General features: G+C 39.2%; 1 protein-coding gene across 1 annotated transcript in view; it reads right to left on the bottom strand.

The window, feature by feature from the left end:
* LOC126455903 (golgin subfamily A member 6-like protein 22) overlaps positions 1-10,490 on the bottom strand; it is a 285,498-nt gene extending 275,008 nt beyond the window's left edge. The window contains exon 1 of the mRNA XM_050091664.1: positions 10,460-10,490. Within this exon, the coding sequence (XP_049947621.1) occupies positions 10,460-10,490 (31 nt within the window). The remainder of the gene's footprint in view (positions 1-10,459) is intronic.
* Positions 10,491-18,053: the final 7,563 nt, after the last annotated feature.

The raw sequence follows: 18,053 nt of genomic DNA, 5'->3' as shown, positions 1-18,053 counted from the left end.
TGGAACACGTGAGGCAGTACTGACCTTATGACTTATTTTAGAAGAAAGATTAAGGAAAGGCAAACCTACATTTCTAGCATTTATAGACTTAGAGAAAGCTTTTGACAATGTTGACTGGAATACTCTCTTTCAAATTCTGAAGGTGGCAGGGGTAAAATACAGGGAGCGAAAGGCTATTTACAATTATCACAAAAACCAGATGGCAGTTATAAGAGTCGAGGGGCATGAAGAGGTAGCAGTGGTTGGGAAGGGAGTGAGACAGGGTTGTAGCCTCTCCCCAATGTTATTCAGTCTGTATATTGAGCAAGCAGTAAAGGAAACAAAAGAAAAATTCGGAGTAGGTATTAAAATCCATGGAGAAGAAATAAAAACTTTCAGGTTCGCCGATGACATTGTAATTCTGACAGAGACAGCAAAGGACTTGTAAGAGCAGTTGAACGGAATGGACAGTGTCTTGAAAGGAGGATATAAGATGAACATCAACAAAAGCCAAACTAAGATAATGGAATGTAGTCTGAAGTCAGGTGATGCTGAGGGAATTAGATTAGGAAATGAGACACTTAAAGTAGTAAAGGAGTTTTGCTATTTGGGGAGCAAAATACCTGATGATGGTCGATGTAGAGAGGATATAAAATGTAGACTTGCAATGGAAAGGAAAGCGTTTCTGAAGAAGAGAAATTTGTTAACATCAAATATAGATTTAAGTGCCAGGAAGTCGTTTCTGAAAGTATTTGTATGGAGTGTAGCCATGTATGGAAGTGAAACATGGACGATAAATAGTTTGGACAGGAAGAGAATAGAAGCTTTCGAAATGTGGTGCTACAGAAGAATGCTGAAGATTAGATGGGTAGATCACATAACTAATGAGGAGGTATTGAATAGAATTGGGGAGAAGAGGAGTTTGTGGCACAACTTGACCAGAAGAAGGGACCGGTTGGTAGGACATGTTTTGAGGCATCAAGGGATCACAAATTTAGCATTGGAGGGCAGCGTGGAGGGTAAAAATCGTAGAGGGAGACCAAGAGATGAATACACTAAGCAGATTCAGAAGGATGTAGGTTGTAGTAGGTACTGGGAGATGAAGAAACTTGCACAGGATAGGGTAGCACGGAGAGCTGCATCAAACCAGTCTCAGGACTGAAGACCACAACAACAACAACAACAACAGCAACACCAACACAAGCTTAAATTTGACAAGGAAGAGAGAGGAAATCTGGAATCATCTTATTTAAGAAGCCCTCTTGGCATTCACCCAAAGCTACTTCAAAAAATGACGGAGATGCTAACTTAGGGATAACATCTTGACTGAACAGTCAATCACTGTGTTAGATATGTGCAGTATGATTGGTTATTCAGTCAAGAAGATCATTTCTGTATGTCTTCAACTCTCTCTAGTTCAAACACTTATAGTCTGATGACAGTAGGCTGGTGCAGAAAATACTTAATAACTGCAACAGCTGTTGGCTGGTCAGGCATTCCACACTTGGTCTCAGCACTGCACTTGGCTCACTATCATCATTGTCTAGCATACTTGGTCTATCTCATTGTTTGACCTTTGCTCTTCCATTATCATTATGTGGTCTATGTATCTGTTGTTCCTTAAGCAGATCAAAAGCAGGACCCCAGGCTTTACTGAGGTAGTGCCTGAGTCACAGTTAATAACGTTTTCTGTGATTTATTTTCAGTGGAGTTTGTCATGATGGATTCCAGGAAGTTAGAGGTCTGTTTCATTACCTTCATTTGGTTAAAATCCAGGGAATATTCCATTTTCAAGCAATGTTCTGTAATTAATGACTTGCCTGCCTGTCTTAAGTGTGTGTATACCACTGCTCAATGCAGCATTCTTCCATGATTCTGACAGTTTACCTACAGACAACAAGCTGCATTGGCAAGTGAGCTGATACACTCTCAACTTGCGGAATCCTCAACATTTTTTACACAGCCCAATACAGATTTAATTTCGACAGGCTGCCAGAATATGCTTCAAACCTTTATTTCTATAATACCACTGATTCTGCTGGACAAAGTGATTGTGTATGGAAAGAACACAGTTGGACAGTTGTTTGTGAATTCTCTGCCCCCTGCTACGTTACAGTTGTTCTAGTTTGGCTTATACATTTTCAGTGTCATTTATCTGTGCTGTATGATGGTGACTGCAGAAATAAGCTTGCATGAGTGGATTTACATGTGCAGTCCATTGCCCTCCTTCAAACACATCCAGTTTCATGTCAATTTCCATTTGCTTCATGAAATTTAGATGTTGTAGGAATTCTAGTTTGTCTTTATTGTGCATCCCAATTGCAAATTTGTTGCTTAACTAACAGAAGCTCTAAAATGGCATTTCTGTGACTGACTTTAGAGCTTTCTCTTCAAAGTGTTGTATACATAAATTTGCAATAATGGGGGGAAGTGGGTTGCCCATAGCTACCTCATCAGTCCGTTTATATCAATCAGTCTCCACCAAAGACACAGAATGCATAGGAAAGGATGTGCTTGAATAGGCCTGTTATCTTATTGTCAAATTTCTTGCCAATCAAGTTTAAACATGGAACCCATCTGAAGAGAGAAACGAAGTCAAACCTGACAAGACCATCAGTGTCATTAATTTTGAAATGAGTGAGCCACTGTGTTCACGTAAGCCAACATATATGCTAAGAATGTTGCTCACATACTTCACAAGACCATATGCTAGGCATCCAATGTTGATATCGAAAGGCAAGTTCAGCTACCTTATTGAAAAGGTTCTTCTCTTCCATCACACCTGTAGGCATCTTTCCTTCACTGAGTATGAATTGTGTGTGGGGAAGACAGTGTACCTGTTAAGTGTAGATGACTGTATTGGGTACAGTTCTAATGCACTTATCAATCCCGCGTCCGGCCATCCTGATTTAGGTTTTCCGTGATTTCCCTAAAATCACTCCAGGCAAATGCCGGGATGGTTCCTTTCAAAGGGCACAGCCGACTTCCTTCCCCGTCCTTCCCTAATCCGATGAGACCGATGACCTCGCTGTCTGGTCTCCTTCCCCAAAACCAACCAATCTAATGCACTTAGATGTGGCACACATGTTCAATATTTGTTCTTGACCCATTTCATGTAACAACAAGCATTAATAAATAATTTTATAATTTAATTTTATACCTGTGTCATGTTCATGCTGGGGAAGTTCAATTGCTTGTCCCACTGTGAGACAAGAGGACAGCTGCTGCCATCAGCTTTAGGGCAAAGTTGAGCTCCTTCTTGAGGACTGATAGGGCATCATGGTGTAATTTCCTTATTGGTTATGTTGATGAATGACCAACTTGGTTCTCTCCATTGCATGGTAAAAAAACAGGACACTATCCACTCATTCACAAGTCTTGGGACTGAACTCATTGATCACATTATACTGAAGGCACAACAGTTTCCTGGAATTCTTGTCAAGTTCATAGCAAATATAAAATATTCTCTCGTTTAACAATGCTTTAGTCACTCTAAGCTTGACCCACGCTGTTGCTGCATTATTCTTGGGGTATGTTAATTTCATGAAGGTTGGCATAACTTGCTCAGCATGGCGCCTCAGGTAAAAGGAGGGAGCACTAAACAATCAACTAATGTAGCTTCCGATATTTCTTCATGCTGCGGTTGATCTATTCCCATCCGGGCAGTTGATGTCATTTTTCAATTTTCCCCAGCATATTAGCCCAGTCAACAAAGAACTGAATTGTTATGTTAACCCTAAAATGCATATACAGGGCCTCTGAGGCCCTTGTATGTCTTCATTTTTTAAAAAAATCTGTAATTTGTTGTTTCATTTCAAACTGCTTTCCAGTACTCTTTCACTAACACTGTGACATTCCTCCTATCAAGTCTGAACGAGATACCTTTTTTGTATAATTCAATATGTTTACCCATACACCATGAATGCATAAGCAGGGCTTCAGAAGCCCTCACACGTTTATAAATGTTCTTTAGGCTATATTGTCTTCAACATTTGTTTGGGAGCAGTTATTAATTCAACAATAACTGTAGTGGTATTTCCAGCAATAGGAGTGCCAACAGCAGCAGTAGCTGTAGTATTAATAGTATAACTAAAAAATAATACACACTACTTTCACATATTGGCGATGTCGGTGTATTATTGATCTTTTTGCTATCAAATGTTTTATTATTGCATAGTATTGTTATCCTGGGCTGCTCTTGTCAGCCTCATTGTTACTGTAGTTTGTTTGTTGCTGCAAGGCCCATATTGTAACGAGTATGACTCGTTTAGTGCTGCACAAGCTGCTGTTCGAGAGACATGCCTTTTGCTATGGCTTCGACACAGAAAGCCAGAGAGTCAGTATGTGTAAATGCAGCTAATTTTGAAAGTGTTGTGGCTCAGTGGTTTGAATAAGATAATTCTTGCGAGGAAGGAAATACTTTTGAAGATGCAAGTAGTGAAGAATCAGCCAATGAATCTGCAGATTTGAATATTGAGGTAGATGACAGTCCTTCCGATAATATTACTTCACCAGAGTCTGAAAATGAAGAACCACCACAAAAAGGTATAGAAGACCACACATACATTAGTCGGAATTGAACGATTTGGAAATTAGATCCTCTTGCAACTTTTCTTACGCCTGTCCATAATATCGTAAAGAAGGCACCTGGTCCAGCCCGTGGTTTGAAAACCTGTAAACCTAAGGATGCCTGGGACTATTTCATCTCCAAGGAAATACTAGAGGAAATCATCAGCTGCACAAATATTGAAAGCAGAAGAGTGGCTGCTTTATATGGTAAAACATGGAAAAATGTTTTGCTTGCTGAAATGGGGGGGTTTTCTTGGTCTTTTACTGCTTTCTGGTGTTGAGAAGAGTTGGGATGTCCCTATTAGGGAATTATTCTTGGATGAAAAGGCAAATCCTACATATCAGGCCACCATGTCAGTAAATAGATTCGAGGATATAAGGAGAATGATTAGATTGATGACAGGTGTACCCGTGAAGCTCGATCCGCAGATGACAAACTTGCAGCTGTTCACTATGTATGGGAACTATTCCTTGACAAGTGTAGAAATAGAATGACTCCAATGATTCGCTCACAGTTGACATACAGCTAGTCCCATTCCGTGGAAGATGCAGCTTCACCCAGTATATGCCCTCTAAACCAGCCAAGTATGGCATAAAAATATTTTGATTATGTCATGCTATATCTGCATATGTTTTAGACGGAATTGTTTACATGGGAAGGAAGCCCCATGAACCTATTCAGAAAAATCTTGGATAGAATGTGGTGAAAGATCTTGCTAAAAGCATTGAAGGCTCATCAAAAAATATTATTGTTGACAACTTCTTTACTAGTGTGCAGCTGGCAGAAGAGATGCTTCAGAAGCAAATTACAGTGGTGGGAACAATCAAACAAAATAAACCAGAAATTCCTAATGATATGAAAACATCTGACTCAAGAGCGATTCATTCCTCTTTGTTTGCATTTAGAGGTGACATTACAATGGTTAATTATGTTCCCAAAAAGAAAAAGTCTGTAGTTCTCATTTGCACAATGCATCACGACAGAAACATTGATGAAACTCATGCAAAAAAGAAACCAGATATAATAAAGTTCTGTAACTCTACGAAGGGTGGAGTAGATCAAATGGACCAGAAAATTCAATATTACATTTGCAAGAGACAAACAAGAAGATGGCCATTTGCATTATGGATGAATATGATGGATGTTGCAGCAATGAACAGTGAAATTTCATTTTCCGCCCAACATCTGACATACCATAGTGGAAGAAGTGATAAAATGTGTTTGTTCCCGACGAGAGATTTAGCAGAGGAAATGGGAAGACCAATAATGGACCTTCGTATTCAGATCCCTAATCTTCCAAAGAAAATTGTTGATGCCATGCAAAGATGTGGTGTTCAAAAAGATGTCATACTGCCGAACCAACTACCTGTTTCAGGAAAAAGAAGAAGATGCAATTATTTTCCATATAATAAACACAGAAAAAGTGCTATGACATGCATTAAGTGTAAAACCAACATTTGTATGGAACACAGTGGCGTTCTTTGTGCTTATTGTTTGTCACATGTTGAAAAGTAAGAAATATGCAATTTTATGTGAACAATGAATAATAACTTTTTGTCAAAATATTGCCTATATACATAATATTGTGAATAATGAGTATGATTTAGTTGAAGAAATTGGTTGTAATAAATGTTATAAAATGTAAACTGCAACTTATAAGTGAATTAATAAAATTATTTGTATATGTTGTATGTAAATGGATGTAACTAATAAAAATTCACTCTTTGAGGTTTTTTTTTTTTTTTTTTTTTTTTTTTTTTTTTTTTTTTTTTTTTAACCAATAAAATGTTAATCAGGCCCACCAGATCCTGTTACTGTATCTTAGGAATCTTTCAATATGACAATAAATTTGACAGAAATAAATTTAACTCCAAAGAATGATTATATGAAAAGAGGGAAATTTTAAATTAGGGCAGGGCCTTGGAGGCCCTGCATATGCATTCATGTGTGTTTTCGGCACCATGGATCCTAGGGTTAAAAATCTGTGATTTTTCTGTCTCCTGCAACACAGAAACTATTAGTCCCAGAGAAAACTCGAAAATTCTCAGTTTATTATGTGGTGGAGTTATCTTCAGTTTATTAAGTGAGAACTTATTTGCAGGTGTTTTAGAGGTATAAAATTAATGCTTGTTGTTACATGAAACGGGTCAAGAACAAATATTAATCATGTGTGCCACATCTAAGTGCATTACAACTGTATTAAGATATAAATTGTATTTTATGTGTGTGACAGTCTGGAAAGGGGTTGGCAGATGGGGTGGAGGTAAGACATGTGAGGGAAGGCAGCTCATCAGATTGTAGTCGTGCATTTCCTCCATCATAGGCCTGGAATTGAAGAGAGTGAGCAGGACTGTCTCCAACCCCACTATGTTACAAAAAGCCACCATACGCTATTTCACGAAGTTTTAGAGACCCTTCCACCATTTGCTTTATGAATCACTGGCGATGAGTGCACAAACACTCTGGAGGGGGGGGGGGGGGGGGGGGGGGACACAACTATCTTCTACATAGGTTATGGGTAAGTGTTACTAGCAATACCATCACAAGGAAATGACACGAACAAATTCTACATAAATCTCTGCACGTCATTTTGCACGGCTGGATGTGAAATTGATTCTTGATCATCCTGTATGGCAGTTGTGGCATTCTTCTGGGAAAGTTGGCTTCCCCAACCACAAGTGCTGCTCGCTTCTCAGTTACACACAGGCTATACCTCCCCTGCAGTTCCTGTCCAGTTGTCTTACATAAAAGACAAAATAACTTCGCTGAGCTTGTCTTTATGTAGTGAAATTATTTTCAGTTTATTAAGTAAGAACTTATTTGCAGTTGTTAACAAGCTACTATGTAAAATACATTCCTATAAACATGGCAGAGAATGGCTTAATTTGTAAGTGTTGTGTTGCCAATGACCTATGCAGTGTTGATGGGAAGGAGATTGAACTAGGAAATGTGGCATCTTGCAGCTATGTGTCATTGAACGCATACTTTAAAGCTGTGTAACCATTTTATAGTCAATTGGTGATGAATTAACGAATGACCAGAAAGTTACTGTGTTACTAGTAGACTGCATAAATCTCTTCCATTCTCGAACAGCTGGCACTTTTAGAGTGGGCTGTGGAGAGTAGAGCCACTCACCACTCAATTCATGGGCCATCACGTTCAAACTAGAACAGTAATGTGCTCATGCAATGCCTGACGTATGTTGAAATATCTGAATTTCCATTAACACACTGATGGCCTACTTCTGTTACAGAGAGAACCCTTGGGCCTCTTCAGATGTTTGGGGAGCTGATACTCATGGTGTGAAAACTAATCCAGACCCTGATAGAGGAGAAAATGAAACAACACCATCAAGTACATATTGCCAGTATGTCACATTTGGGACAGGTTATTGCATAGTTGACAGATGGGAGCTATAGCCTGTACAGCTTTTTTTACATAATAGCTAACACAACAACTACAAGTAAGTATTAGTCACTAAGTAAACCAAAAATAACTCCACTATATAAACACGAGATCAATGAACTTATTTTGTATACCCAAATGAGAGATCTGGATAGGAAATACTGGGGAGGTATAGTCTGTCGATATACTGAAAAGTGAGCAGTGTCCTTGGCTGGGGAAGTTGCCTTTTCTAGAAGAAAACTAAAGCTGCTGTACAGAATGACTAAGAATCAACTGCCCTCCATAAGTGCAGAACAGTGTGCGGAGAATTATGCAGATTCTGTTCTTTTCCTTTTTTGCATTAGTATTAATAGTTACTCATATCTGTACTCCGCACAGTGTCAATGCATTTTGAGAAAAATAAATGCCCCCCCCCCCCCCCACCAGGCATGTCTGCAAATTGCATCACCACTGATTCATAAGGTGAGGTGCAGTAGGGTCCATATAAACACCCTGTAGTTACTTTTTGTGAGGCAGTGGGCTAGAAAAGATAGGAAACCATCTGCTTGCTATTCAGTTTGACAACTTATGAAAGAAGGAAATGCGTGACAATCTAGTGACTTGCTTTTCCCTCACACTTCCAACTTCTGCCTTCCTCCCTCCCCACTGGGTTGGGGATTTTCTCTGCCCAGGGGCTGGGTGTTTGTGGTAACCTCATCATTTCATCATCACCATCATTGTCATTCCTGACAGTGGCTTGATTGGGCTGTGTAAAAAAAATTGGACTGTGTAAAACTTGGGACTTTGCACGGGCGCTGATGACCGTGCAGTTGAGCACCCCACAAACCAAATATCATGATCATCATCATCCTCCCTCCCCCCTCTCCTTTCCACTCTGTTGCACCACCAGAACACAGTTTATCCTTTAAATATTGATCTACTGCACTTTGATATGGTACAAACATTTAATATTTGTTCTTAACCCACTTTTTTAACAATAAACATTAATTTTATACCATTAAAACACTATTTTCAATAATCTGTAGGTTTCCATCCACTCCAACATGGAAACTATTAGTGTTAGGAAAAAATTAATAGGACCTTTTATATGGAAATGTTGTGGATGCTGGGCATAAAAACAGTGAGCCAGTTGTTACTCTGGGGTATGGGTCAGAGCATGGGCTGACTAATGTGTGCCTGAGCCCCCCCTCCCCCTCCTCCTCCCAGCCGCAGCATGGGCTGACTAATGACTAATGTGTGACTGAGGGCCCTCCCCCCAGCCCCAGTGATACCTGCAAGAACAAATATTAGTTAATCTAGCTTCCTGGTATCAGTCCATCATTGCACCTGATAGTGACAATCCATTCTGTTGTTCACATATTTTGTACATCTGAAAACAAACCAGCTGTTCCTCATAATACATCCCATGAATCATCGTAACTCATGATAGTCAGAGAGGGAACTGAATGCCTGTGTTTCTGAACATGGAACCAATATATTAACCACTGTGCCACGTTACTTGGTGAATTTTTTCTGACACATCAATCACTGAAAGGCCAAACTTGAGAACCATGTACGTCATTAAACCCAAGCAAAATATAGTCATCCTCTGGATCTAATTAAGTTAACTTTTACAGATGGTATGCCATGTTTTACTCTTCCCCTTCAGTAGGAGATTCAAATTACTGGTAAGACTTTCATGTCATGGTCTACTTTACATGTTATGTTTACAAGACGTTCGAAGAAATGATTTCTGCGTGTATTTACAATCTTGCATCAGAATTCATGCAGCACATATTCACGATCTTGTATGTTAGTCCATGCAATTCCCAGGCAAGACCTAGGCATCACCCAACAAAGACTCCCACCCACAGAATTACTAATTCACATAGCATGTACAATAAGTTACAACCTCCTCTCAGAAAAATAAGTGACAGAAAAATTGGTATCTCAGACTCTTTGGCGCCAGTGGACAAGATTGACAGCAATCTGAAGGCTTTACGGCTAACGATGGGTGGGTGTGGCATCTAGCAGCATGAATTTAGGTAAGCACCCATTGAGTTAGTCTTATTACTATGGTGCATCAATAATGACCATTCATGCTTAGCTGTTACTTTCTAGCTATCATTATTAACATTTCTTCCATGTACCTCTCACATGAACTTGGTCTTGTTTACAAATTACAAATTTGTGACAGAACAGAGGGGCAAGTGACAACAATGTCTTATCTTATTGTTCTGTTGGCAAGATGTTTGCATTCTGTGTCAGTGTTATAAATCCCAATTTTATGGAATTTTGATAATAACAACTGTGACTCCAACAGCAGCATCATCAGCATCAACAATTTGCCACTCAGAAGAAACAGCACCAGCAACTGTCACTGCAACAAGAACAGCAGGTCTTCGCCACTCAGAAGGAATGGCATCAGCAACAACTGTCACTGCAACAAGAACAGCAGGTCACTCTCCCACAGCTCGTGTCTAGAGCAACGACACCATCTATCAGTGGTGATAGCTATGCCCTTACCATCATTTGCTGCCTCTAACAAGTCCTTCATGCTTATAACATTTCTGGTTATGAGTAACATGATTTACTCTTGTCTTCAAGCAGTCATTAATACCAAGAGTACACACACACACACACACACACACACACACACACACACACACACAGGCAAATGCAACTCACACAGTTGCCTGAGACTGCAATAATGTGTGTGTGTGTGTGTGTGTGTGTGTGTGTGTGTGTGTGTGTGTGTGTGTCCTCTATTTTTGACGAAGGTCTTACTGGCCGAAAGCTTTATCTGTGACGAGTATTTTTACTGTCCTATCTGTAACTCAGCATCTCTGCTATATGGTGAGTAGCAACTTTTCTTTTCATAATGTTGTTATATAAAATTGATAATAATACAGCAGCAAAAATTATATGAATATCTCAATTCTTGAGCCCTTCCTTTTCCTAATATACATATATTAATAACAATTTGTGTCCCTTTAAATCACACACCTCAATCTTATACTTTGGCACATTCTGTGAAAACTGGAATATTTGGCAACTAGTGCGCTATTACACCATATCAATGTTACATGCAATGAAGTTAGATGAGGCGGCCACAACAACACAAAGAACTACTAACGTATTTGTGTACTAATGTTAAATGTTTTTGTATTGCAATTTTTTGCCTGATGAATACATGCTTCCTGGAGACGTGTGCAATATTAAAAATAAATTAAGCAAGTTAACAAGGGAAAATGACTGATACCAATATCAAAAAACCTGTTTATACATGAAGAGGAAATGGATGGAGGTGTGACATGAATGTGATACAGCAAGAATAAGTTGACAGAGCTCTCAAATTTGAAACAAAGTACCTGAACTAAATAGCATTCCTTCAGAAGTATTAATGTCATTAAGAAAATGTACCATGACAAAACTGTTCTACAGGGCATGCAAGACACACAAGAGAGATAAAATATCCTCAGACTGATGTGTTGAAAGATGAGAATATTATAGAACCATCAGTTTATTAAGTCATGGTTGCAAAACACTAACACGAATTAGCTGCAGGTAGAAGGTGACCTTAACAAAGGTCATGTTGGGTTCTGGATAAATGTAGGTACACACTATAAAATACTAACACTAAAACTTAACTTAGAGGCTAATTGTAAGAAAGACAAACTCACATTTAAAGCGCTTGCAAAATTACAAAAGCTTTGAACAATGTTGACTGGAATACACACTAAAATTCTGAAGACAGTAGCAACAAACTACGGGGAGCTGAAAGTTATCTATAGCTTGTACAGAAACTAAACTGCAGTTATGAATCAAAGGACACAAGAGGGCAGCATTGCTGAGAAAGGGGTGAGAAAAGGTAGCAGCTTAGCCACCATGTAATTAAATCTGTACACGGAAATTTCAATAAAGGAAACCAAAAATAAATTTGGAAAGGGTATTAAAGTTCCGGAAGAAGAAATAAGACTATGAGATTTCTCAAGGAGAATGTAATTATGTCAGAGACAGCAAATGAGTTGCATGATCAGTTGCTTGAGATGGATAGTACATTGAAAACAGGCTATAGGAACATCTTCAACAAAAGTAAAACAGAGGTAATGGAATATATCAAATCAGACCACACAATGCTGAATGTAGATTAGGAAATGAGACATCAGAGCACATTAGATTATGGAATTAGACATCACAAGAAGTGTATGAGTTTTAGCATTTGGGCAACAAAATAACTGATAACGAACGAAGTAGAGAGGATATAAAAAGTAGACTCATAATAGCAATAAGAGTACTCCTAGAAAATAGAAATTTGTTAATATCAAATATAGGCATAAGTTTGAGTTTTGGAAAATCTTTTCTCAACATACACCTACTTGAGTTTAGGCTTATGTGAATAAAACAAGGACAACACACCCTGTAGAGAAGAAGAGAACAGAAGCTGTTGAAATGTGTTACAGAAGATTGCTAGAGTTTAGATGGAGAGACTGAGTAATTAATGAAGTGGTACTGCATTGGGGGGAAAATACTTTCATGGCATAACTTGACTAAAAGAGGGGTAAGACAATAGTACACATTCTGAAGCATCAAAGAGTAGCTAATCTTGTAATAGTAGCAAGTGAAAGGAGGTAAAAATTTTAGAGGGAGATCAAGGCTTGACTACAGTATGCAGCTTAAGTGAATTCTGATTAGAGTAGTTATGCAGAGATGAAAAGACTAGCACAAGAAAGGCTTGCATGGAGAGCAGAATCAAATCAATCTTCAGAATGGAGACCACAATAACAATACAAAGAAAAGTAGTAGTAATTCAGTTAATTTTCAGAGTGAACAGATTAGCACTTATCACAGTTTGCTCCAAGTATCTTTACATAAGGAGCCTGCAGTAGCTGATTCTGCATTTTTATTTTCAACGTGACTTATTCAATTTACAGAACACGATGTGTGCACGAATGAATTCAATCACTAAACGCCAATTAAAACAGATTACTATATTACAGTACTGCGCTGTAAAATATCTCTATAGCAAGAAGAGCTTCCGGTATAACTTAACAACTCTGGTATTAAACAAAACAAAATGGTTACAGATGACGGACTGAGATTATAAAAATAGGTCCGGTCTGGAGACACAAGAAATAACTGTACTTCTGAAAAACATTCAGAATTCACTCAATTAATATTTCTCCTGACTTGCTTATTTAAGTTCAAATAAAATCATGAAAATCATATGTAAGGATACAATTAAAAATACATAATCGTTGTTTACTTCCTAAATTGGGAAAACGAATTGTACTGTTATGTCCCAACGGTCCTGTCCTGAGAATAAAAGGCCTTCTATTAGGTCGCACAGACGGACCTCTGATAATAATACTTTACTGATTAGGGAATGACAGCAGATATACAATAAAATAATGGTCGTACCAAGTGCGAATTTGACGTATTGCATACATCCACAGTGCGGTTGAACAGAATTTTAAAACAACAGGGGCTACATTACGCAAACATGAAACTGCGTACTGCCTTGACAATTAGTTCCAGTATCTTAAATTTACCGCATCTGCAGAAAAATTAGTCTAGCACAGTAATTAACGATAGTAGGGTTTGCAAACAAACTTTATAACGGTGCTGAATATTTTCGTCGGTTGTAAAACTGTAAATCAGAGCCAACGATTGTAAGTTACCGTATCTTTCATTTCAATCAAATGCCCAAGATGAAACCGCATAATAGGAACGTACATTACAGTTAAAACTACTATACGTCAACTAAAATTAAATGAAAAATTGCTATTCATCGGATACGTTAATGTAATCCTTTTCACACCTGGAGTTTCGTCAACCATTTCGACAAAGAAAATTAACACTAAGAGCGGAACTTAAAATTGGTATCTGAATTCCTTCGGTGTAGAGACGTGCCGTCGTAGTCTCACATCAAACAATACTGTGTATAATAGCCACTGTTGAGTTCTGCAGGACCTAATCTCCTTTTGTTGGTAAGGATTGAGCAACACCTTTCGAAAGCAAGTTCCAGTGTTTCTTAAAATAGGTATGATATTTCATACTCATTTCGTGCTTTAATCATTAACGTTCATCATCTTTCCGTCTTCTTTATATGGCACTTCAGTGTTGGAGAGCGTCTGTAATAATAAACTATGGCAAGAGGCAGTCAACAGTGTACAGGACCGAGACATAAATCTAAATACTTTGATTTTACACTTCCAAAATATGATTTTTTGTTTCTTCTGGCATCAGCTGCACGGAATTATACAACAGAAGATGAGTAAAACTTTTTGACACAGTAATTTCTGTACTAGCAGTTTAAAGTATCTTTCATACCTTACCAGTTCGCGCCTAACGACTGTAGAAGCTTGGTACTTACTTCCTCTTTCGTTGAATCTTTTCACTGTCGGCTTCTGAAAAGACATGTTTCCTACATAAATAAGTAGACATGTGTTTACACTTCATGTGATTTTATGTTTAACATCCTACATCGTACGCGTATAATTTTCGACTTTTCATGGCATGGCCGTGTCCAACATAGCAAAGAATATTACATGTTGGCTGAACATGTAGCTTTCTCACTAATTTTCATTTTCGGTGAGCATAGATGACATCAGTCACAGAATCTTTACGTCCTTTGCACGAAAGTAGCCCACTGGAATAAACACTTGATCTTATTAACATTTGAATATCGTATGTGAAATTGATTCAACACTAATTACCGTCTCCAGAAACAACAGTTGATCAAACTCCTGTAATAATAAAAAAGAATTGTTCGTTATAAGACTCTTTGAATATTTGTTTTGTCTCTATAGCTTTATCTTTCGTGGTATCGGTACGGTACTAACAAAGCGAAACATATTTCTATTTCGCCGGCCGAAGTGGCCGTGCGGTTAAAGGCGCTGCAGTTTAGAACCGCAAGACCGCAGGTCTGCCTCGGGCATGGATGTTTGTGATGTCCTTAGGTTGGTTAGGTTTAACTAGTTCTAAGTTCTAGGGGACTAATGACCTCAGCAGTTGAGACCCATAGTGCTCAGAGCCATTTGAACCATATTGCTATTTCAACGTGAATGTTACAGTAAGATGAGGCACAGTCTTTTTTGTCACAACGACCAGCGCAGTCACTACACTGGAATATTAAAAGACAGAAGCACGAGACGCTAAGTACTACTATTCAACTGAATTAGACGATCTGCTAAATGGGATACCGTTTTGTTTCTGTAGTTTAAAGTACCTTTCGTATCTTACCGAAAGACAGTTTTGGGCTTTCTCGCTAGGAAATGTTCACTTTAAAACCACATATCGTGAAATGTATTTATCCGATGTTTATTAAATTCTCAGCCCGGATAAATATATCACAGAAAGCGTGGATTTCTTGTGGAGCTTACTTCCGTGGTTGTTAGAAACTGCATTACTGTTCGGTGTGTTGTGGATTTTATAAAGAGTTAAATTGAAGAGTGATTGGGTGCGTGTAGAATCTTGCGTTTAGAAGCGCGCACGGCTGTGATCACACCAAGATGCCTCCGAGGTCACTAGCGTGTGAAGTGGCAGTATTTTAAGTGCTATTTATTCCTTTCAAAGTGAGGGGGAGAAATTAAGTGTCACACTGTCTTGGAATACCGTTGTCTTCAGTGAATAGTGTAGCAGCTGCTTCACTCAATCGCGTGATCGATTCGCTCACCTGAGACTGGCTGTACCGCCCGATTTTTCCCCCGTGTTGGCGACACTGTCAGCCTGACTGTTCGCTATACATGCCAGTGCGACAATTTGTATTGCAGTAATTTGTTCCTGTGCTTTACTACATGTAATGAATCATGCGCACAGAATACTAATGTACACCTTTACCAAACACGCGGCATAACGATTAAAGTACGTCACCCATGTCAAGAAAATCACTGTGTGTTTGTCCAGAGGGCTCGAAAATCAGACTCGATGATTTTTACTGTGTGCACAGTATGATTTTTACACGAATACAGTAGTCCCCACAATTAGAAAACTCCCATTGAAACTGATAGAAAATGTGGCAGATTTTCCTGTTATTTCGATCTCCACTCTTATGAAAGTAGTTAAAATGGAGTCTGTGACAGCTGCTGTATCCCAAGATATCTACCTTAGAAGAATGAGACAGTTACGAATACAGGACTGCAAGGTCTTCTTAACAGACGAGACCTGGTGCGGATAGGATCACCCAATACAGTATAGATGGCAAGAAAACGTAGCTGAGTCTTTAGAAAAAAGCTTTGACTTCTATAATCAATATTGAGGGTACAGTCAGTAAATTTAAGGATGGCGTTGAAGGATCAAGATACCTTCTGGAGCTGGAAAACGCATCATATTTCACACATTGGAAATGAAGAAGGATTTCTTCACGGCGTAGAACTTTCTTTTATTGGGGAGAAAGGCACGTGAGATTACCACATCGAAATGAGCTCGGTTCATTATGGAGAATGATTCAAGAAAGTCCTCACGGAAAGGGGGAGGGGGGGGGGAGGGAAATGGTCTAGACGTTGGGCTATGAACCAGATTTCAAAACTCCCTCGTGCCACGCAGTTTTATTTATTTCTTTATTTTTTTTATTTTTACATTGATGAACTATCCGCCCGGTCATTGAAATGTTTGGTCTCTTTCTGTAGCCTTGACAGTTGTCATACCATACACTGGACATAGAATATGAGTGATATGGTAAGAATACGTTACCGTTGCAAGTAAATTCATCAATAGTGAGAGCAGGCAAGATACCACATAGACGCCTCACAGAAATTAAAACAACAAATAAACGGGTGTGCCCACTATGCAGCATCAAAGGAATTCAAGAGTCAGAACTTCCAAAATGGAACGCAACTTCAAAAAAGTTAAAAACGTATATTTTGACAGAGCACAGAGGAACTGTGTGGTTGTGAAACTGTTAAGTTCATTTAGTGTAGCGTGTGTGACAAACTGTTATGTTTTCATCATTTCCTTGGGAGTGATCACATTCACAGGAACACCTAAATCGGGCAAGGAGGCATACACTGAAGCCCCAAAGAAACTGGTATAGGCATGCACATTCAAATACAGAGATGCATAAACAGGCAGAGTACGGCTCTGTGGTCGGCAAAACCTAAGTCAGACAGCAAGTGTCTGCTGCTACAATGGCAGATTATCAAGATTTAAGCGAGTTTTAGCGTGGTTTTATAGTCGGCGCACGAGCGATGGGACACAGTATCTCCGAGGTAGCGATGATGTGAGGATTTTCCCGTACTACTATTTCACGAGAGTGCCGTGAATATCTGGAATCCGGTAAAACATCAAATCTCCGACATCTCTGAGGCCGGAAAAAGATCCTGCAAGAACGGGACGACTGAAGAGAATCGTTCAACTTGACAGAAGTGCAACCCATCAGCAAATTGCTGCAGATTTCAATGCTGGGCCATCAACAAGTGTCAGCGTGCGAACCATTCAACGAAACATCATCTGGCTTTCGGACCTGGAGGCCCGCTCGTATACCCTTAATGAATGCACGACACATAGCTTTTCACCTCGCCTGGGATCGTCAACACCGACATTGGATTGTTGATGACTGGAAACATTACGGGTTTATGGACAGCCTTGTAGGATTCATGGTGTGAATTCCCTACAGCACTACTTCAGACGTCGAGGCCATGAAACGCCGTGTTGAGGCACTTCTGCGTGTTCGCGGGGGCCCTACACGATATTCGGCAGGTACACCAGTTTCTTTGGCTCTTCAGTGTATCTCATTCACTCACCAGGCGTACAAATTAGATGCGTCGATGAGAGGTTCCTATCATATGACACACGTACTGTCAATAACGCCGTGTGTGACACACCAGACGCGTTTTCATGTGGAGGATTCGGTTGACTTGTCGCCTTGTCATCAAACTTTCGGCTGCCACTAGAGTAGTTGTGCAGAATCAATTGTCATTTTAGGTCCCTATTTTACACCTCGCTGTTGCAAACAGACGTTGCACCACGATACAGACACAACTCCGAATACAGCGAACAGCGTGGAAAAAAATTAGTACGATGGAGGCTTGAACACGATTCGCCCACTTGGCAGGTTTTTTTTGTAACCACATACATTTATTTAAAATTATTAACAATGGTACATTGTTAACATTTTAAT

This window comes from Schistocerca serialis, chromosome 1 (assembly GCF_023864345.2).
Source record: "Schistocerca serialis cubense isolate TAMUIC-IGC-003099 chromosome 1, iqSchSeri2.2, whole genome shotgun sequence".
NCBI lineage: Eukaryota > Metazoa > Arthropoda > Insecta > Orthoptera > Acrididae > Schistocerca > Schistocerca serialis.
The sequence above is the reverse complement of the archived record's forward strand: the minus strand, read 5'-3'. Positions and strand labels throughout refer to the sequence as shown.